The sequence below is a fragment of the Squalius cephalus genome (assembly GCF_949319135.1).
Source record: "Squalius cephalus genome assembly, chromosome: 23".
Lineage (NCBI taxonomy): Eukaryota > Metazoa > Chordata > Actinopteri > Cypriniformes > Leuciscidae > Squalius > Squalius cephalus.
The window spans coordinates 20,443,611-20,467,573 of record NC_137144.1 but is presented as its reverse complement, the minus strand read 5'-3'; the positions used below and the strand labels follow the sequence as shown (position 1 = coordinate 20,467,573).

The 23,963-nt window shown below is 39.1% G+C and overlaps 2 protein-coding genes across 4 annotated transcripts in view; one reads left to right on the top strand and one right to left on the bottom strand.

Annotated features, from left to right (window-relative positions):
- Positions 1-23,963, bottom strand: part of ntrk3a (neurotrophic tyrosine kinase, receptor, type 3a) — a 215,508-nt gene that overhangs the window by 124,074 nt on the left and 67,471 nt on the right. The window lies entirely within an intron of this gene.
- Positions 4,934-23,553, top strand: LOC307151224 (uncharacterized protein). Its single transcript, XM_079859117.1, has 13 exons — positions 4,934-5,370; positions 6,199-6,307; positions 6,460-6,616; positions 6,936-9,646; positions 10,183-10,290; positions 10,827-10,934; positions 11,448-11,555; positions 12,092-12,199; positions 12,736-12,843; positions 13,255-13,879; positions 17,687-17,754; positions 18,389-18,517; positions 23,337-23,553. Exons 4-10 carry the CDS (start codon positions 9,608-9,610, stop codon positions 13,708-13,710), a joined length of 1,035 nt encoding a protein of 344 aa, XP_079715243.1. The 5' UTR covers positions 4,934-5,370; positions 6,199-6,307; positions 6,460-6,616; positions 6,936-9,607; the 3' UTR covers positions 13,711-13,879; positions 17,687-17,754; positions 18,389-18,517; positions 23,337-23,553.

Genomic DNA, 23,963 nt, shown 5'->3' with positions numbered 1-23,963 from the left:
AAATTGTAATTCAATGAGAATACAAAAGTAGATTTTCAAAGAACGGAAAATAATCACACACGGCGCTAGTTTGAAAATTGAGCACAATAAACAAAGGTGTGTGTGAACCGTCTTACTCCCTTGAGGGAGTTTAGCTCCCAAACAAACCTTTTCAGATTGTCGCAGACTATCAATTACGGTAATGACTTTCAGAGGAGAACGTGGTATGCGCGAGAGGTGAATGAGAACAGGAGTGCCTTTTAACACTTCCTGTTAGCCGGATAATGGCTGTGCGCGTATATGTTTACACGTCCGTTAGCAGGCCTACATGTGCTTGATGCGCGTGTTAAGGCGGAGGGGTCTCGATGTGTGCCCTTGCATACGAATGATGTCATTACCGTGTCATCCATTCAGAGTCAGGCACATGTGGGACGTGGGAAGGAGGGTTAAGGGCCTTATTGAGACAGATCATTCACCCGCATTAGCATAGAGAAAGAGGAATTATTGAGTCCCTCTGAAAGCTTCATTAGCTCCTAACCAGACATTTGCACTCGCCTCTGTGCACTCGCTTCTGCTGTTCTCAGGGTGTGTGACGGTCAGCCTCGGAGATGGTGATGACGATAAAAACGTCAACAGAAGCACAGACAGCTTCAAAATAAAGGCCTTCCCATCAAGCAGCGCAAACACATGAAAGCGGAATCGGGCCTTCACCCGTCTGCTGCGTAGCAAAGCTGCCCAAACCGCCGTCCGCGCGCAGGAAGTGTCCTTTTCAAAGGTCATACTTCGTTACAGTCAGAAGAAATGTCAGCTAAAATTGGATTTGGAGAAGAGGCAATAAAGAAATAAATAATCAAATCACACATCAAACGTGACGTGCAACCTCAATACAAAAGCTGAGATCATCATTACAGACAGAAATAGACAATATTTCTGAGAGTACTTTCAGAAAGTCAACTTAACAGGTGATATTTACCGTGATAGCAGCAAATTAATTCCTATGATAAACGGACATGATTTACAACCGTTCTAAGGCAAGCTACTCGAAAAAAAAGCTAAATGCTAAGTTATCAACTTCTATACAGAAAAATGAACTGGGCTAATTATTATTATTATTATTCAATAATGTATTATTAAGGGCAAGCTACTAAAAAATAGCTAAGATGCTAAGCTACCAACTACCGTACAGTAAATAAGCTAAGCTGAAGGCTAGCCTTTAGAGAAGCTACAGTACAAGGCTAAAGTAGCTTGCTACATATAAAACACATGAAAATAGTCAGCTGTAATCTGAAAACAAAAATGTATAATAAAGGAAAAAACATACCCATGATACAGAAATGTATGCTATCATCTAAATAAAAGAAAAAAAAGAAAAGAAGTTAACTTCTAATTATTTAATTGATTTTAAAATAGTCAATACCAAATTGCAAAACCTATTTATTTTTGGGGGGGAATATACAGTAAAATTACAATATGCCACTAAAATTAAACATTGTTATAAGTATATCACAATTTTTGGTCCCCATGAAAACAGCCCATAAATCATACGAAATTAAGTTTTTTGAAAATGAACATAGTTTGTACAGTTTAAAAATCAGTATGTTAATGGAAAGTCCCCATAAAACATGTAAACTTCAAACTGTGTGTGTGTGTGTGTGTGCGTGCGTGCGTCACAGACACTTATCTTGCTTAATTGCAGTCAGAGAAAATGTAACGCTGTAGTAAGTGCAAAGCTACTCCAAGCCACTCCAAGCCACTCTTAAACTTAGTCATACTTAACCTTCAACCCTTTTACCCAAGTTAATCTAAAAAAAAAAAAACACCAACCCAGACTAGGCTAAATTTGTACTACTTGACAATTAGCTATGCTACAATTCTTTTATGATGCTACTGCTCAGTTCCACCTCTAACATCGTATATATACTTGATAAATGATTAATTTCCTATTTCTTAGAAATCCTGTGACCAAATGGAGTCAGAAAATAAAGAAATAAAAGTATGTATGTCCCCACTGCACAAACCTCAGTAATTAAATTCCAAATCTCTGATTAACACCTCAATTAAATGAGAGCATCTTTGTGAAGCTGGAAAAGGGAGCAGACACAATGGAGAGCAGCAAAAAAAGCCATATTATTTTACCTCGTTTTCCATACGCATATCGCTGCGGCACAGCTGTGTCTAATTAGCCTCCATATTCAAACAACAATGTTGTCCGTGGACGGCCACGCTGTGGTTTTGGCATTTACACATTTGGAGACGCATGAGCCTCACAATGACGTGACAGAGAGCTGTGCTCTCAGTGCCCCAAAGCATTTGGTGAGCTGCTCTGGGATGGCAGCGTCTCATCAATAATACACGCCGAAGAAGTTACGGGGAAGGCAAGGGCTAAACGGTCATAAAATGACAATTAGATACATAGCCTGCAGTCCCGGGTAAGGTAACTATGCATGAAGGGGTAACCCGAGGGCCAGGGGCAGGCCCCGAGCTTCCCTCAGCCAGCCAGCGGACCATGGGAAAGGCTTTCTACCTGTAAACAACAGACAACAGGTGTCACTCCCTCAGGAGGACAGTGTTATCTGTGGGACACCGCGGACGCTAGACAGGCACCAGAACGGACTGGCAGCTCTGATGAGAAAACATATTTTATATTTGACACCTGCAAGACAGTAATTGCCGCTGTGGAGTTCTTGGGGGACCGTGATGCCTTTTGCGACCTCAAATAAACCTTGAAGATCATAAAAGGCAGATTTTGTAGCTCTACAGAGTATTTTCCGTATTTTGTGCAGTCATGGGTCCGGTTTTTAAGGATAAACGGCATTTGGCTTCATATACGACTTAGTTGCATGGAAATGAGCTGCAGACATGCACAAGCAAAACCCACACCTACTGTACACCAAAGAGTCCCATCAAAAATAAATCCATATGAATATTTCACCAGCTTCTCTGTGACTATTCGACCAATACACATTCATCAAATGCATCTTCAAGGTCAGAGTTACTTCTCCAAGGCAAGGCTGGCCTTCCTTCCCACACATGGATATTCGAATCCCCTCTGTCAGCAATGTATCGCTCCGTTTGCTTTGTTCAGACTCGTTTCTACGGCTGCCTCATCCTCTACGCTTGTCTGCTTTCAACAGCTGTCAGTTATTCATGGCTTTTTGCACTGTCCCAGATACTGTAAGCCTGCTTTAAATGCTAATTCACCCAGACTTAAACCTCGGCAATAAAAATAAATTAAAAGATAAATAAATAAATAGCCTACATACAGTTAAATGGGGATACATGCATAGCGAAACACTCTTTGGGGATTTAGAGTTTTGAAATAACAGATTTCTCTGCATACAGATATCAAAAATAGAACAAAAAAATGCTTTCTCATTATATACACTGCAGCATCACCCCTGTTCTCACAGTATCTGAAATGGTTTGATAAAGAATTTGGTCTTCCTAAACATGCATGTAAAGTAAACTTGCTTTTGCAGCACAAAAAAAAGGCTTCTCGATGTCGACAACACAAACAAAACTCTTCCAGGCCTCGGCTACGACTACAGTGTTTGAGGGCTGGTCAAAAAACACGCTGTTCACGGGCAGCCAATGAAGAGAGGTGTATAAACAGTATGCAAATTTGCTGAAAACCTACATAGGTTCGTCCAAGATGTAAGACCGGAATTTCATTTAGGAGACAATAACTCCATTTGTCGTGCACTTTGATATTTGAAATTTGCAGACCTTTTACATTCAAACAGCTACTATATTACACACGACATGAAAGATTATATCCGAAAAAGAATAATAGGGGTACTAAAAAATTTCTACTGTACTCTTATGAAATTCTACTTTAAGACCACTTTTCAATAACATACAGGAACCAAAGGAATGTTGTTGCTACACAAATGGCCATGGTATTATGCTAATAATAAGTCAAACTCAAAAAGGAGAGATGAGTTTCATCAGTTCATATCGAAGCCGAATAATTGGTCAATAATATTAGCCGTTACATAGAGCACACTATAATGGAAACAGGTTTTATATAGAACCCACATCATGTGGGCTATTCTCATGAGACGGCTAGCCTACCACCCTAGGTCATTACCGCTGCACTGCAGTCACATCCATGATACATCGCAAATCCCTTCCCACAATGCCGCAGAGGCCTGAAGGTGCTTGTGACACCACTGTCCTTACCTTGGCCTTCAAGGACTGAGGAGAAGGACAGTAGACAGAGGGACACGAAAGACAAATCTTCTTCTCCACTCAGTAGGGAGCAATTAATCAGTCCAAATATGTATTAGCGCCCCAGAGATGGCCTATGATACTACACCTATAGCTGTCACAGTAGCGGATAGAAGAACGAAAACAGAAAACTATATACACTCGTGCCGAGCAGTGGGCCTCGGGTCTGTGCGCTAAGTGTCTTTTTAATGATCTCTGACCAGTGCTTGTCTCAGATTCGCACTTCACAGTGAAAGATTTATGACTTTTCAGGAATAATCCATTCAGTGCGTTTCCAGCGCAAGGAGTGTGAGATTGGGAATTCTCCTTTGGGTCCTGGGCAAGGGGCATCAATTAGTGTTGTCAGTGTTCAGAACTGTGAAACAGTGGGTTATGGTTTACTATGGTGTTTTTGACATATGAAATTTATAATTACGGGATAATTGGTGCTACAGGAACTAAAAAAAAAGGAAAACAGTTGCTCACAGGAGACATAACCCGACAGAATATGAGCACTGCGGTGAAAATGAATGTGTGGACGTATCACACACACAGACCCACAAGGATGTTCTCATAATGAACAGTTAGTATGAATAAGATAGCACTTAGCCACAGGCTAACAGGAATTTGTGTGTGTGTGTGTGTGTGTGTGTGTGTGTGTGTGTGTGTGTGTGTGTGTGTGTGTGTGTGTGTGTGTGTGTGTGTGTGTGTGTGTGTGTGTGTGTGTGTGTGCGTGAGTTGGTATTTATCACGTTGTGGGGACAAGAATCTGTTTACACAGTCACGTAATGGGGACCTCTTGCGTTGTGGGGACCAAAAATCAGGTCCCCATAAGGATGACCCATTGAATTGAATAGAGGAACTATTCTGAAGGTGCTGGGCGGAGTTTCAGCATTGGCCCATAACACACGATTATGAGGTAGTGTGAGTGTGTGAAGTGTGTGCTCAGCTGCGCCCCCAAACATTTTTGGCTGGTAATGCACTCACTTCTCCACACACACATTTTCCAATTATGGTTGAGTACCGCCCACTTCCGGGTCCTCATAAGGAAGGAATTCAACAACAACTTGAAAATATAAGTATTAAATTGATACTGTACACGGAAGACAAAGAAGAAGATTATTTACTGGAGATGCCAACTAAGGATCTAAACTTCTGCAGAGGATAAAAGTGAAGCTCAAGGTACGTTAAGCACATATGTATGAAACCAGTTAGGTTAATTAGATTAGGCAGCGGGCTAACGTTAGCTGCTAGCTAGTTAGTGCTAATTGTTGAGGCTAAGTGTGGCCTGACGTGTTTTTGTGTTTTTCCAATAAGCGATCACAAAATCATACAATGTAATGTTAAGTACTTCATTTCAACTGAAAAGTGTCGTCAGGTGTTTAGTCTGATTGATTGCTAATGAAGGAATTGGGTTATTAAGTCTGTTTCTGTCTAGTTCGCGTGCTGGACAGTAGATTATTTTCTACTTTAAATTAAAGGTAATGTTATGTTTTATTACTTGTCAGGACAGGGTGAGGGGGAGGAATATCACACTTGTGTTTGACTTTTAGTATTGATATCGTTAACAGAGCAATTAAGTAACGTTAGGCAAAAATAAAAACACTGAAATGGTAAGTAGCTTTAAATGAATAAACTTTGTTTTAATTATGACAGTAACTTAAAATAAACTGGGGTTTGTATGGCGAGATCGTTCAAAAGAGTAGTTAGGTTAAGAGCCAAATAAGTAGTTAATTGTCAAGGCTACCTGGGATTATATAGATGTTGGTTTTGTGAGAGATTAGAGCCTAAGTGAAAATGTTGAGTTTATGCCCTCAAGGCTAGTAAGTTAGTCAATAAATGTGATATCCTTGAGTTCTGATTTCTTGTCTTACATTGATACATACGATATCATTGTAATGCAGTGTTACATTACAATAACATTCTTATCTACTTATTGAACATGCTAGTTTAATTCTGCATGTCTCCCCATTTTCACACTATTATTTATTACAATTTTTTTTCTCTCAGTTTGAAATGCCACCACGAATCAGCCCCCTTAAGGATGCCATGCATCATGTTGTTTCGAAGACTGACAAAACATTCAAATTAGATGTGAAGTATATCAATCCAGTGAAAGGTAAGGTGGTGTGATTTATCATTTAATATTTACCATCATATGCATGTCCTAACCATACTGCTGCCAACTATTGATGTCTTTTTGTGTATTTGGCATCCTTTATCTATAAGATTTTATTTTTGGTGAAAAAAAAAAAATTCTGTATTTTGCAGGACGTGGTCTATTCGCAAAGGGTGCCTTTTGCAAAGGTGATTTTGAGTACAGGGGAGATATGATAAATGATGCAGAGCTGCAGAGAAGAAGAACATGTTACCACGCATCCTGTGCTGCATTTATGTTTGATTTCATTTGGCGAGGGAAAACATGGTGGTAAGAAGTCAAGTTGCACCATATTCCTTATGCTAAACCAGGGTCTCTCAAACTCAGTCCTGCAGGGCCACTGTCCTGCACAGTTTAGCTCCAACCCTGATCAAACACACCTGAGCAAACTAATCAATGTCTTCAGGATCACTAGAAACTCACAGCTAGGTGTGTTTGATCAGTTTTGGAGCTAAACTGTGCAGGACAGTGGCCCTCCAGGACTGAGTTTGAGAAACCCTGTGCTAAACTATAGTAAAAAAAGACACTGATTTGGGGTGGTATATTGTAATACTTGTATTCATCCTTTTCTCATGCTTTCATATTTAAGTATTGATGCCTCAAGAGAAGATGGATCGTTTCGGCGGATCGTTATTGATGACCACAAATATCCAAATTGTAAGATGAAGAAAACTGACGTCAATGGAAAGCCTCACCTTTGTCTGTTTGCCCTGGATGACATTAAAGAAGGAGAAGAAATTGCCTATGATTATGGAGGAGAAGACTACCCTTGGAGAACACAAGTATGTTGCAAAGCACACTGTGTACAGAATATATCATTGTTGCAACATGTTAAGCAAGTTGTTGGTTGAATAGATTATAATTTGAATCTATTAGAAATCTATGAATCTAATCATGTCTATAAATGATAAGTTAAGTTACGTTTTAGGTCAGTGTTTCTACCCCACCCCTAAAATTTATACATTTAAAGAGTGAGGTGGTACAGTCTTAGGCCACTTTTCTTTCTGCAAGTTATGTGTGGCATGCAATGGCCTTATTGCAACTTATGGGTGAAATGTAATCACAAAAATAAACTAAAGATTAACTATGTAAAATGAAGACATGTTTTAATTGTAAATGTTTTTGTATTTTTTTTTTTTTTTTTTAATTCTGAAATCATGTGGTATCTGCTTCAGATTTATCTCTTGTGTTTCCATGTTCTAATATCTTGTCATTATGAATGTTGTCTCTTACAGATAACCAGCGTTGCCATTAAAACCAGTGCAGCGAGTGCTTCTGATCCTTCTCTCCAGTCAGAGACTCAGATGGATGATGAATCTGCTCAGATCAACTCTCCTCAACAGGTACGTTCACATTCATCTAGGGATGCAACGATACCATTTTTTCAGAACCGATCCGATACCAAAAATTCTGAGTATCGGCCGATACCGATCCGTACCGATACCAGCGCAGTTTTTTTTTAATCAAGTAGAATTTCTATTACTCTGTGTTAAACTGATAAGAACTGAAAAAAAAGAAAAACACCAACAAAAAATATATGATCATAATCTGACATAAATGCTATTATAAACTAGATTAGTGGATAATTCAGCAATAAAATTTAGTCTAGAAAAATCACGAGTGCACAATTAATTGTATAAAATCTGAACATTTTGTGAAAAAAATGTTTAGTGGAGAACAAATTAGAGACAATAAGTGTAACACTAAATCTGGTAAAACTTTACACATTGCTCTTTGTATTGTTGTAAAATACATTCATGAAAAACAAGATAAAAATAGCAATTATTTTATATCCTACTATAAAATTGAGACATTTTTTAAATGTATAGCACAGCTGTTTAATAAGGTAGCAACATAATAGATAGGACAGGACAAGAACGGCTATTAATAATCTTTCATTGCGTCCCTGTATTACGATATGAAAGGCTCCAATACAGTGTGGCCCACAGCGCTTATGCGCATCCCGAGCGCAGAATGATGCTCTTGAAGCAACATGAGTCACAGCGCGCAGCGCGTCGAGTCCGCATTGAAAAGTTTAAAGCACAAAGAAAATACATATGATGCATAGTGTATTATACAGTATCTATCTATGCAATAGTCTATTCAGCATTTTCTTTTAAATTTCAGTTACTGTGCGCGTGAAGAACAAATAGTACCTGACTTTACTCTACTGTTGTGATCTAACAGACACCCGGTGGAAAGTAACATGATTAAGGTACAGCAATAAAGTCCAGCAAGATAAAGTTGTTTTATGTGAAACCATAGACCTTTATCTACAGATCAAGTATAATAATAGTAACATTGAATCATCTTGGAGAGAGTTTCATCGTGTGTTCTGTCATAACCGGACGCGACGCGCTGTTTGAGTGCTGAATGAAGAATGATTGACAGCCGCAGCTGAGGGAAACGTTTACGTGATCTTGAATTTAACACTTAAATATTAATTTATATCTCACATTATACTGTATAATGGCTTCAGAACACTTAAAATATTGTGCACGAAAACTTATGGTGCTTTATAATGTTTGTGGGGCTTAACAATAACACTGAATAGTATACGCACAATATCGGATTTGGATCGGCCTTGTCTGACCGATACCCGATCCGCCAAAAATGGCAGTATCGGAGCCGATTCCGATACTGAGTATCGGATCGGTGCATCCCTACATTCATCACTAAAGATTTAGGTCTACTGTCTCTCTTTGTCATGGTTTAGTGATTTTTAAGCATATTTTGATGCGTATCTGGTGTAAATTAGTAAATTAAACCGTGTAACGACATGTGTCCAGTAGGTTAGTGCTAGTGGAGTATTTAGGGCCAGTTTTATCCTTCACAGGGATTTTTTTCTGGATTAATTGTTGCTTTAAAATGGACAGTCACGACGTCCCCACAACACACTTTCAGTCAGTGTTTGACTTAAAACTTGTGTGTTGAATTTGATGAAACTAGTCCCCATAAGGAACTATAACGTGGTGTGTGAAAGGTCCCCATGAAGGTGTGTGAAAGGTCCCCATGAAGCCGGGTTTTATCCAGATGTGTGTGAGCGCAGACAGGGGTTGACTGGACAGGAATAAATGTTTTAGATGAAGTTGATTTGTCTATTTCTCTGAAATCCTGTGGTATCTGCTTCAGATTTCTCTCTTGTGTTTCCATGTTCTAATATCTTGTCATTATGAATGTTGTCTCTTACAGATAACCAGCGTTGCCATTAAAACCAGTGCAGCGAGTGCTTCTGATCCTTCTCTCCAGTCAGAGACTCAGATGGATGATGAATCTGCTCAGATCAACTCTCCTCAACAGGTACGTTCACATTCATCACTAAAGATTTAGGTCTACTGTCTCTCTTTGTCATGGTTTAGTGATTTTTAGGCATATTTTGATGCGTATCTGGTGTAAATTAGTACATTAAACCGTGTAACGACATGTGTCCTGTAGTTTAGTGCTAGTGGAGTATTTAGGGCCAGTTTTATCCTTCACAGGGAATTATTTTCTAGGTTAATTGTTGCTTTAAAATGGACACTCACGAAGTCCCCACAACACACTTTCAGTCAGTGTTTGAGTTCAAACTCATGTGTTGAATTTGGTGAAACTAGTCCCCATAAGGAACTATAACGTTGTGTGTGAAAGGTCCCCATGAAGGTGTGTGACAGGTCCCCATGAAGCCGGGTTTTATCCAGATGTGTGTGAGCGCAGACAGGGGTTGACTGGACAGGAATAAATGTTTTAGATGAAGTTGATTTGTCTCTTTCTATAAAATCATGTGGTATCTGCTTCAAATTTCTCTCTTGTGTTTCCATGTTCTAATATCTTGTCATTATGAATGTTGTCTCTTACAGATAACCAGCGTTGCCATTAAAACCAGCGCAGCGAGTGCTTCTGATCCTTCTCTCCAGTCAGAGACTCAGATGGATGATGAATCTGCTCAGATCAACTCTCCTCAACAGGTACGTTCACATTCATCACTAAAGATTTAGGTCTACTGTCTCTCTTTGTCATGGTTTAGTGATTTTTAGGCATATTTTGATGCGTATCTGGTGTAAATTAGTACATTAAACCGTGTAACGACATGTGTCCTGTAGTTTAGTGCTAGTGGAGTATTTAGGGCCAGTTTTATCCTTCATAAGGATTTATTTTCTAGGTTAATTGTTGCTTTAAAATGGACACTCACGACGTCCCCACAACACACTTTCAGTCAGTGTTTGAGTTCAAACTCATGTGTTGAATTTGATGAAACTAGTCCCCATAAGGAACTATAACATTGTGTGTGAAAGGTCCCCATGAAGGTGTGTGAAAGGTCCCCATGAAGCCGGGTTTTATCCAGATGTGTGTGAGCGCAGACAGGGGTTGACTAGACAGGAATAAATGTTTTAGATGAAGTTGATTTGTCTATTTCTCTGAAATCATGTGGTATCTGCTTCAGATTTCTCTCTTGTGTTTCCATGTTCTAATATCTTGTCATTATGAATGTTGTCTCTTACAGATAACCAGCGTTGCCATTAAAACCAGCGCAGCGAGTGCTTCTGATCCTTCTCTCCAGTCAGAGACTCAGATGGATGATGAATCTGCTCAGATCAACTCTCCTCAACAGGTACGTTCACATTCATCACTAAAGATTTAGGTCTACTGTCTCTCTTTGTCATGGTTTAGTGATTTTTAGGCATATTTTGATGCGTATCTGGTGTAAATTAGTACATTAAACCGTGTAACGACATGTGTCCTGTAGTTTAGTGCTAGTGGAGTATTTAGGGCCAGTTTTATCCTTCACAGGGAATTATTTTCTAGGTTAATTGTTGCTTTAAAATGGACACTCACGACGTCCCCACAACACACTTTCAGTCAGTGTTTGAGTTCAAACTCATGTGTTGAATTTGATGAAACTAGTCCCCATAAGGAACTATGACATTGTGTGTGAAAGGTCCCCATGAAGCCGGGTTTTATCCAGATGTGTGTGAGCGCAGACAGGGGTTGACTAGACAGGAATAAATGTTTTAGATGAAGTTGATTTGTCTATTTCTCTGAAATCATGTGGTATCTGCTTCAGATTTCTCTCTTGTGTTTCCATGTTCTAATATCTTGTCATTATGAATGTTGTCTCTTACAGATAACCAGCGTTGCCATTAAAACCAGCGCAGCGAGTGCTTCTGATCCTTCTCTCCAGTCAGAGACTCAGATGGATGATGAATCTGCTCAGATCAACTCTCCTCAACAGGTACGTTCACATTCATCACTAAAGATTTAGGTCTACTGTCTCTCTTTGTCATGGTTTAGTGATTTTTAGGCATATTTTGATGCGTATCTGGTGTAAATTAGTACATTAAACCGTGTAACGACATGTGTCCTGTAGTTTAGTGCTAGTGGAGTATTTAGGGCCAGTTTTATCCTTCACAGGGAATTATTTTCTAGGTTAATTGTTGCTTTAAAATGGACACTCACGACGTCCCCACAACACACTTTCAGTCAGTGTTTGAGTTCAAACTCATGTGTTGAATTTGATGAAACTAGTCCCCATAAGGAACTATGACATTGTGTGTGAAAGGTCCCCATGAAGGTGTGTGAAAGGTCCCCATGAAGCCGGGTTTTATCCAGATGTGCGTGAGCGCAGACAGGGGTTGACTGGACAGGAATAAATGTTTTAGATGAAGTTGATTTGTCTCTTTTTATAAAATCATGTGGTATCTGCTTCAAATTTTTCTCTTGTGTTTCCATGTTCTAATATCTTGTCATTATGAATGTTGTCTCTTACAGATAACCAGCGTTGCCATTAAAACCAGCGCAGCGAGTGCTTCTGATCCTTCTCTCCAGTCAGAGACTCAGATGGATGATGAATCTGCTCAGATCAACTCTCCTCAACAGGTACGTTCACATTCATCACTAAAGATTTAGGTCTACTGTCTCTCTTTGTCATGGTTTAGTGATTTTTAGGCATATTTTGATGCGTATCTGGTGTAAATTAGTACATTAAACCGTGTAACGACATGTGTCCTGTAGTTTAGTGCTAGTGGAGTATTTAGGGCCAGTTTTATCCTTCACAGGGAATTATTTTCTAGGTTAATTGTTGCTTTAAAATGGACACTCACGACGTCCCCACAACACACTTTCAGTCAGTGTTTGAGTTCAAACTCATGTGTTGAATTTGATGAAACTAGTCCCCATAAGGAACTATAACATTGTGTGTGAAAGGTCCCCATGAAGGTGTGTGAAAGGTCCCCATGAAGCCGGGTTTTATCCAGATGTGTGTGAGCGCAGACAGGGGTTGACTGGACAGGAATAAATGTTTTAGATGAAGTTGATTTGTCTATTTCTCTGAAATCATGTGGTATCTGCTTCAGATTTCTCTCTTGTGTTTCCATGTTCTAATATCTTGTCATTATGAATGTTGTCTCTTACAGATAACCAGCGTTGCCATTAAAACCAGCGCAGCGAGTGCTTCTGATCCTTCTCTCCAGTCAGAGACTCAGATGGATGATGAATCTGCTCAGATCAACTCTCCTCAACAGGTACGTTCACATTCATCACTAAAGATTTAGGTCTACTGTCTCTCTTTGTCATGGTTTAGTGATTTTTAGGCATATTTTGATGCGTATCTGGTGTAAATTAGTACATTAAACCATGTAACGACATGTGTCCTGTAGTTTAGTGCTAGTGGAGTATTTAGGGCCAGTTTTATCCTTCACAGGGATTTATTTTCTAGGTTAATTGTTGCTTTAAAATGGACACTCACGACGTCCCCACAACACACTTTCAGTCAGTGTTTGAGTTCAAACTTGTGTGTTGAATATGATGAAACTAGTCCCCATAAGGAAATATAACGTTGTGTGTGAAAGGTCCTCATGAAGCTGGTTTTAATCAAGATGTGTGTGTGAGCAAGGTTTGCTGGACAGGAATAATTGTTTTTTTTTCTGGCAAAGGTGTGTCTAGCCCAGATGATTCTCTTTAACCGGCGCAGGGAAGGAGTGGTTTCGAGCATGCCTTTGTCTGCATTTCTATCAAGAGACACTTCTGATCCACATGAGGATGTGGACTGGGCACTCTCTGAAGTGGAAAACAATCTCTGCAGACACTTCACAAGGGTTATCGCAAGGGGGAAGCGTGGTCGACCAGTTCCAATTCTTCTGACTTCAAAAATGCTATGTGCCTTAGAACTCCTTGTTAAGCAGAGAGAGGCTTGTGGGGTTCTGAAAGACAATTCCTATATGTTTGCAAGACCAGAAGCCATGACATATTTTCGAGGGTCAGACTGCCTCCGTGGCTTTGCAAAGGTGTGTGACGCAAAGTGTCCCAAGTCACTGACATCTACAAGACTGCGAAAGCATGCCGCAACCCTTTCAACAGTGCTGAATATGACTGACACCGAGATGGACTAGCTGGCAAACTTTCTTGGACACGACATAAGAATCCATCATGAGTTCTATCGACTCCCTGAGAAGACCCTGCAACTTGCCAAGATCAGCAAAGTTCTAATGGCTCTTGAGCAAGGAAGATTAGCTGAGTTCCATGGCAAGAACTTGGATGAAATTGGGATAGATCCTGATGGTGTGGTATTTTATTTGACTTTTGTTTGATTTTCTGTTTGATTTTCTGTTTACCATCTATTAGGGGTGTAACGATACACGTATTCGTATTGAACTGTTTGGTACGATGCTTTCGGTTCTGTGTTCGGTACGCATTTTCAAACCGAACGGTTCGTTGGACCATTTTTCCTGCCGACCAAAATTTCGTTATTTCAAATGTAGGCGGGTCGCGTGTGGCAAGCGCTCTCGTTATGTAAGAGACGCCGGCGCGACCACAACATTGTCCAACGTCAAATGGCAAACGTAATGCAAGCGGAACGAAACTGCTCGTTATTGTGTGGTTGACGGACCGTTTATCAGTTTGGACCAGTGCAGCGCAAGCTGATCATGATCATACGACACTGTTACTACACAGCGCTAATAAGAGATCCAGTAAAGAAATCATTTGAATTCGCCACAGAAGTAATAACATCGCTGAGAGATCTTGTGAGAAACATTCACATTTCTCCGTTATTAACGGTTCAAACAGCTCTGACGTGGAAACCAGGAGAAACATTGTGCCATAAATGAACTATCCGGTGTCCACAGATGGATTTACCATGGATTTACTGTAGTAACACTAACTGCAACCATGGAAGTTTGGCAGGAATAGTAGGCTATAATGCCTTCAAGTAACATTACGTTGGTTTTATTTTGACATTAAAATAAACTCGATATTACAACAGAAATGTTTAACTCTCTCTTTTCCAGCACTTTAGACACAGTTGCTCCGTTGCGCTTAAAGAAGATTAAAGAAAATAGTCCAACGCCGTGGTACAACGAGCACACTCAGGCCCTTAAGAGAGCAGCCAGAAAAATGGAGCGCAACTGGAAGAAAACAAAACTAGAGGTATTTCGCATTTCATGGAAGGAGAGCTCAATTACTTACAGAGAGGCTTTAAAAGCTGCTAGATCTGCTTATTTTTCAACCCTATTAGAAGAAAATAAACATAATCCTAGGTATTTATTTGAAACGGTGGCTAAACTAACGAAAAATAAAGCTTCAAGCACCGAAGTTTCCAAGCAACACAGCAGTAATGATTTTATGAACTTCTTCACTTATAAGATTGATAATATCAGGGACAAAATTATAACTATGCAACCGTCTACTACAGTATCGCATCAGGCAGTGCATTGTAGTCTCCCTGAGGAAAAATTGGATTAATTCGTTGATATAGGAGAGGAAGAATTTATTAAACTCATTAAATCATCTAAATCTACAACATGTATGTTAGACCCTATACCAACTAAGCTACTGAAAGAAATACTTCCAGAGGTCATAGATCCTCTTCTTAATATCATTAATTCGTCTTTGTCTCTAGGATACGTACCAAAAACCTTTAAGCTGGCTATGATTAAACCGCTTGTTAAAAAAACGCAACTTGATCCTACAGAATTAGTCAATTATAGGCCGATCTCGAATCTACCTTTTCTGTCAAAGATATTAGAAAAGGCAGTATCCTCACAACTGTGTTCCTTTCTTGAAAGAAATGATCTCTGCGAGGATTTCCATTCAGGATTTAGACCGTACCATAGTACCGAGACAGCTCTCGTTAGAGTCACAAATGATTTGCTCTTATCATCCGATCGTGGTTGTATCTCTCTATTAGTGTTACTCGATCTTAGTGCTGCATTTGACACCATTGACCACAACGTTCTTTTAAATAGATTAGAACATTATGTTGGCATTAGTGGAAATGCACTAGCATGGTTTAAATCATACTTATCTGACCGTTATCAGTTTGTAGCAGTAAATGATGAGATGTCTCATCGATCACAAGTTCAGTATGGCGTACCACAAGGCTCAGTACTAGGACCGCTGCTGTTCACTCTGTACATGCTACCATTAGGAGAAATCATTAGGAAACATGGCATTAGCTTTCACTGTTATGCCGATGATACTCTATATTTCTTCAAAACCTAACGAAACTTATCAATTCACAAAATGAACGGAATGCATAGCGGATATAAAAAAATTGGATGACTCGTAATTTCCTACTTCTAAATTCTGAAAAAACAGAGTTTCTAATTATTGGACAAAAAACTTCCTCACGTAATAACCTAGAATACTGTCTAACACTTGATGGCTGCTCTGTTAAGTCTTCGTCGTCGGTTAGGAACCTGGGTGTGCTCTTTGATACCAATCTTTCATTTGAAAGTCACGTGTCTAGTATCTGTAAAACTGCATTTTTCCATTTAAAAATATATCTAAATTACACCATATGCTCTCATTGACACATGCGGAACAATTAGTTCATGCGTTCATGACCTCAAGGCTAGATTATTGTAATGCTCTACTGGGTGGTTGTCCTGCACGCTTAATAAACAAACTACAGCTGGTCCAAAACGCAGCAGCTCGAGTTCTTACTAGAACCAGGAAGTATGACCATATTAGCCCGGTTCTGTCAAAACTGCATTGGCTCCCTATTAAACATCGCATAAATTTTAAAATATTGCTGATCACTTACAAAGCACTAAATGGTTTAGCTCCGCAGTACTTGAGCGAGCTCTTAACGCATTATAGTCCGTCACGTCTATTGCGATCTCAAAATTCCGGCCAGTTACTAATACCTAGAATATCAAAATCGACTGCTGGCGGTAGATCCTTTTCCTATTTAGCACCAAAACTCTGGAACAGTCTTCCTACCATTGTCCGGGAAGCAGACACACTCTGTCAGTTCAAAGCTAGACTAAAGACACATCTCTTTGACCTAGCTTTCGGGAACACTTCCCAAAAATCCTGATGTACTCGTTACATCATGAGAAGAATGGCATCTACGCTAATTTTAGTGTCTGTGTTTATCCCGAGGTTTTCCTGCAGCCTGCCGGATCCAGGCCGTATCCAGATCTGACGAATGACTTTCGCCTGGACCGATGACAACGCAGTGCTGAAGTGCCAACTAGTCTCTCCCTATGGAGGATCCCACTACCACTCTACAGATAAGGCGTTGTCGGGAAAGGCGTTGTTCGTTTCGCGTTCCTACCCCAAAGCAACAAAATAAAATAAAATTCTTTATCAAAATTTATAAGGAAAGACAAGTACTTTGTTTAGGCTTGGCTTGTAGGGAATTCCAAACCTGCGTATATTCAAACGCACATAACTATAGAACCCATTCTAAATGCGCATGTGAACGCCATCAGCGTTTCTCACAGGTTCGCGTTTAAAGTCTGTGTAGAGGGAATGGTGTCGTCTTAGCGGCTACATTGCTTGATCGTTGCGACGGAAGCAAATCAATCAAAACTAACTTTAGATGGAAATAACTTAACTCTGCTGTAAAGCCGAAACAATCTCTGTTACCTTAAATTATAAGCTTATCTCTGTAAAGCTGCTTTGAGACAATCTACATTGTTAAAAGCGCTATATAAATGAAGATGACTTGACTTGACATTGTAAATACAATTGCTGCCCTCAAATGTTAATCTGAACTAAAATAAACCTTTGTTTATAACTACTACAATATTACATTTCACTTTTTCCAAGGAGCGTTTTGTTTTATATGCTCCTAAGAAGAGTCAATTATAGCTCCAGAATTGCTCAAAGTAAAAAAAAATCATACTTTATGATGTTAGTTTTAATAAAAAAAAGAATAAAAAAATTAAATCAAGGAAATTACTCTGGCATTTTTTTTCTTTTTGCTGTATCAAAAACGTACCGAACCGTGACACAAGTGTATCGTATTGAACTGAAACGTAAATTTTGTGAACCGTTACACCCCTACCATCTATTCGTATACCAGGTGTTTATGATCCATTATATACCATTGTTAAGCTGTACTTTGAACTTCCACAGAAACGTTATTGACTGTGATGAGGAAGACGGGAGCATACAAGAGGGACACTGTTCATCTACTGTTGACGGTTTGTATTACTGTCAAAATACACTATTACATTTTGCAGTTATTCATAATTTTCAGTCACGTAACTTGTGAAGACCTGACAGACAAAAATATTGTTCTAACATCATAGCCAACATTAAAGAAGATGCTTTAGTATGCTGAACAAATGTTGTTTTTTTTGACGAAACGGCTCATTGTGTAATGAATCAAATGCCTCCAAGCTATTCTTCAACTAAATTACACTAAACATTCATTCTGGAGTGAATATTTTTTTGTGAGTTTACTACCATAAAAAATATATTTCATAGGAGAAACTTGTACATTTTTCATTTTTCATAAAACACTAGCTGATCTGCTCTCTTCTCGTGTTGGTTGTGTCATGGCACAAAACGAATCATGTCAGATGATTAAGACATGAAATAAAATGGTTATACTCAATTTACTTGCACTTATATTTGATTAAATGTCTGCTGGAAAGATGTAGTTCAATTATACTTGCAATAATGAACAATTGCACAGGTTTAGGGTTTATTGTACTTTAATGATTTTAAATAATTAGTGCATAAGTGTGACAAATAACAGTGTATTGTCAGCATTCTATAGTACATTTAAATTGTATCTTTCTGAAAATGTTGAACTTTGATTATTTTCCATAGAACCATCAGCAGAGGTGGCACTTCCTCCTACCAAGAGGAATGACATGCCGCCACCACCCAAGAGACCCAGACCACCATCAGATGAAGAGATGCCTACAGGAGCCAGTGCTGTGAGGCCTTCTTCCAAAGGTGAACTCTTTACACATTTCTTAGACTAAATTAGACCCTTTAGGAGCACTTTAACACCCAGATCTCAGACCAGGGGCCTCATTTATAAAACTGTGCGTAGGAACCTTACTAAAAGTGTACGTGCGCCCGAAAGCCAAAAATGGCGTACGCAAAAAAATATTCAGACTTATAAAACCGTGCGTACGCCAGAACCTGCGCAGAATTCACTTTATAAATCCCAGTCAGCGGAAGATTGTGCGTACATGCATCTCCACCCGAAATAACCATATGTGGAGCTTACGACGCCTAGTTTTACTATGCAGATCCTCATCTACATATCATTTGACTACATAACTGAGGGAAGGAGGTTGTTCCCCAAAATCTCGCAATACATGGCCCCAGTCATCCTCTCCTTAATACAGTGCAGTCGCCCTGTCCCATGTGCAGAAAAACACCCCCAAAGCATGATGCTACCACCCCCATGCTTCACAGTAGGGATGGTGTTCTTGGGATGGTACTCATCATTCTTCTTCCTCCAAACACGTTTAGTGGAATTATGACCAAAAAGTTCTATTTTGGTCTCATCTGATCACATGACTTTCTCCCATGACTCCTCTGGATCATCCAAATGGTCATTGGCAAACTTAAGACGGGCCTTGACATGTGCTGGTTTAAGCAGGGGAACCTTCCGTGCCATGCATGATTTCAAACCATGATGTCTTAGTGTATTACCAACAGTAACCTTGGAAACGGTGGTCACAGCTCTTTTTAGGTCATTGACCAGCTCCTCCCGTGTAGTTCTGGGCTGATTTCTCACCTTTCTTAGGATCATTGAGACCCCACGAGGTGAGATCTTGCATGGAGCCCCAGTCCGAGGGAGATTGACAGTCATGTTGCTCAGGAACCCATCTGTAGTTGTTTAGAGGGTTACTTGGTTGATGCTAGAATCTACTAGGTGTTTTGTGGCACTAGTAGGAACTGTAGCTGTTCTAAAAATGAAAACACCGAATCAGTAATAACTAGCCTAACCCCTGGAGCAGTTTGAGTGGATGGATGCATAAAAATAACTTGCAGCCAAGACATTGATCCTAATATATTTTCCTTTTCTCCAATGATCATTTCAGGCCAAGTGACTGAATGTAAAAATCACTGTTTGATTGACAGTGTAATTCTATTTATAGGTAGAGTGCAAATTAATTTCTCTTGCAATATAGATGCTGACATAAATACTAGGGCTGCCCTCGACTAAAGTTTTTTTTTTTTCTAGTCGACTAGTAGTCGTTCATTAAGCTATTAGTCAACTAATCGCATTTTTATATTAATAAGCCATAACTCATAATAATGAGCCTTTAATTGCCTATATAATACATAGCCTAATTAGCGATCAAGCGCACACTTAAAGTTCCGCAGCGCACCGGCAAAAATAATGATTGAGTGTGTCTTGTGTCAGAAGGAGACTGTCTAAACAAACATTGTAATAATTTATTGATATTCTCGGCTGCAGAGATTAAGTCGATGATACAGACTCGTCATCTCCGCAGTGACTCGCATTTCATACGGATTACATAATCTGAGTATTTATTTTCCACTTGAATTGATTCGTTTAAAAGCAGACATTTCAAGCTTTCTATAGATATATTTCTCACGTGTGTGTGTGTGTGAGGCAGGGTGGGAATTATGTAATTTTAGGGGCAAGGCCATTTGGCCTCCACCTTTTCTTTTTTTTTTAGGGGCACCAAGGCCATATGACAGGGCACAAAGGCCATTGAGTACAATTCGATGGTTTTCCCATTCAGATTGATACCATAACATCCTAATTTGGAATAAGACATGGATTATGACTTTTTTAATAAAAAAAAACATTTTTTAATGAGAGAGAGAGAGAGAGCGCCATTACATCCAGAAGGTATACACCCTCACACAACAATAGAAACAACATAAATGCCAATAAAAGCATTCAGAAACAACACAAATGCCAATAAAAGCATTCAAAATATTCATTCAGTCCTCTATATCATGTGAGTGTGAGAGAGAGAACCATTCCATCCAGAAGGTATACACCCTCACAATCATTATTGCTCAGCGCTCAACGCAGTTTGCTTCGCGCTCCACTCAAATCGCCCCCCGCTCGCTCCAAAAAAGGAAAAAAATCTACATGTATATCACTTGTAGCGGTCCCCAAGCTTTTTTGCGCCACAGATCGGTTTAATATCAGACAATATTTTCACGGACCGGCCTTAAAGGTGTGGCGGATAAATACAACAAAATAAAATGATACGAACGGCATAAAACCTGGGGTATTTTTTTTAGCCTATAATAATAAACGTGAAGCCAATGTGTGGGCCTACTAGCAACTTTATTAGCAGCATCCTCTAACATCGCGCCTAAAAACAACTGAGAAAGTCTGACCACAAACAAAATGCCCCCAAAAGAAAAGAATCTCTATGTTTTCGGTGCTGATGCGATGTAAGGGTGGCGCTGCTGCCAATAAAGCACCTAAAAGCTGTCACAACGAACCGGCAAAATTAATGATTATGAATATGTAAAATATAGCAGGAGACATTTTAATTGTTTACTAATAAACCAGTTTTTTATTTTTTTTATGTCTGTGTCGGCTGGAAAGATGCTGACTCGCGATCTTCGCAGTAGTGAACGCGCCAGAGAGAATTGCACATTTCATACGGATTACATAAGAGAGAAGTCTGTTTTCTTTCGTTTTGAATTGTTCTGTTTAAAAGTAGACATTTCAAGCTTTATATATATGTCTCAGGTCTGTGAGGCAAGTAGGCTATACTTGTCTGTAACATTGTGTTTTTTTTTTTTTGTGAAATAAATTTCTAAATAAATGCGACTTATAGTCCAGTGCGACTTAGGCTAGGCCTATACTGTATGTGTTTTTTCTTCTTCATGGCGCATTTTTTGACTGTTGCGATTTATACTCCGGAGCGACTTATTAATAGTAGGCTACATAATGGTTTGGAGTTTTTGAACTCCATTATTGAGCTGAGTTTTGACTGAAAATAGTCTACTGTTGATGACTGTGCAAGACAGATGGATTCAGGGTCAGGCTTGACTAAGCATGCTTCAGACTCGTGGTGTGAGCGGAGCGAAACTGGAGCGGGAAATAGGGCGACGCTCTGTCCTTTTGAAATTGCCGCTCTGCGCTCTGTCCAAGATCCGCCCGCTCGCGCTCCCCGCTCGCTCCCGCTCCACTCCGCTCACATGCTCTGCTTTATACATGGAACTTGGACAGGGCCAGGGCACACAGGCCACTGTGGCCGTACGATGATTTTTTTTTCACGGGGCATGAAGGCCAAAGTTTAGGGCAACGGCGGCCGTGGCCGCGGTATAATTCCCACCCTGGTGTGAGGCGAGTATACGCTGAGTTTCGGCTCATTTCTGTGATGCTCAAGTTCACTGAGACAGCAGAAAGCACATCCTGATTGTTTTCATTATTTTACAAAGCACAACATTTTGTAGTTATTGTGAGTTTACAGAAATAAGAGTTGAACCTTTACAGTTTGCATTACTCTGTCCTTTTATTCATACAGATAAGAGTATTGAAAGTTAAATGATCGCGCCGGCGCCTGTATGTCCTGCGACTAACCGACTAATAAAAGACCTAATAAATAATAATAATAAAAGACCTAATAAATAATAATAATAATAATAGTCGCTTTGGTGCATTTCTCACATCACTATTTACATTTGCACAACAGTTAGTTCAACCTCCACAACATTTAGTCATTTGTGCACATCATAGTAGCAGTTTCTCATTCCTTCCAACAAACTGCAAATGCTTTTGGACATGCATCTATTGCTTTCATACAACTCTCTGCTGTTATATAACATTATCATTTGCTTGTCATGTCAGTCAAAATTAACTATACTTGTGAATGCTGAATAGTCATTCCATATAAAACTAATAGTCCTCATTTCATTGCTTGAGTCATTACATACAAAAATGTTGAACTAGTTATCAATCTGTCAAGCAAATTTTACACTTTTTTTTAAATTATTATTATTATTATTATTATTATTATTATTATTTTTCTGAAAATGCCTCCTAAATTGAATAATTTCTCTCAGGTGAATCTCAGCTTTCACTGATGAGGAACATCTGGATGTGCATGAATGATTACAGTACTATGTACTGTATGTTGTATGTTCAGTTCCAATATGTACTGCAATATTGTTTACAGTTGTGCATAGCTCTATGCATAGCTGTATTTATTTCATTTGCACAATGCTGTGAACAAATTAGAATTGCAAAGAGCATATGCAGTAAAAATGTGAAACATACATATTCAGTGTCTTGTACTCTGTTACCTCACTAAATACAGTAATGTGTAACTTTACTGTATTTTTCAAATGGCTGTTCAAATAGTATATAGTGCTATCTTGAGCATGTACAGGTAGTGTTACCAAGATCTGACTTTTTTGCAATGGAAAACATTTACAGAATAAACTGTCATAATGAAAACATAACCAAGCCATTTGACTATCTTGTTCATAAACAATGGTGTCAGGACTTTTCATCTTGATGACACTGACACTTTCATTGACATGAATACTTGCTTTTGAGGAATGAGCTATCCATTTTGAGCAAGTGATACGCTTTTGCAGGTTATCAACTAGGTTTTGCAGTTTGTACTAATTGTTCTGAGAACTGCTTTAACTGTTGTGCAAATGTAAATAGTGATGTGAGAAATGCACCAAAGCGACTGAGAAAAACTGTAATAACCAGACCTAATAAATACTGATAATAGGATTCAGAACTTCGGATTGGAATTCCAGCACACACTTTATCATTTCAATTGTTTTTTCTGTCCACTTTTAGGTAAAAGTACCCAGAAGACACCCTGGCAGCAGACAGAGGTGCAGGCGGTGGAAAGGCACATGAAGCGATTCATCACATTCATCACATCGTTCATTGTACAAGCAAAGAGCGACTGTGACAAATGTTTAAAAGCTGAACCAGAAGCACTGAAGAACCGCGATTTGAAGACCGTAAAGTTTTACATTTATTAGTAGTGAATAAATGTGTTGAAGCTCAATTAGTAGTAGATTTTGTTTTATTTTTTATAAGTATCAGGTGAATGAGTAGCAGCTGATGCTGGGAGGTTGGCCGAAAAAATTACAATTATAGAAAGAATAGTTTGAAGTGGAAAGGTTTAAATGTTTTACCTGTGGGTATGAAATGGGTTGGAAAATATCCAGACAATAATTCATTACTTGCATGCAGTCCTTTGTTGCAGTGAAAAAGTTCTCCATTCACATATAATCCACTTCAATCACACTAATATTCCAATCAATTGTAAGAACAATCAATCGATCCAAACAAATATTCTGCATGTTGAGGAGATGATTACAAGCACAACACTAGGGCCTGGTTTCACAGACAGGATTTAGATTAAACCAGGATTAGGCCTTTAGTTCAGTTAGGACATTTAAGTAGCTTTTATAA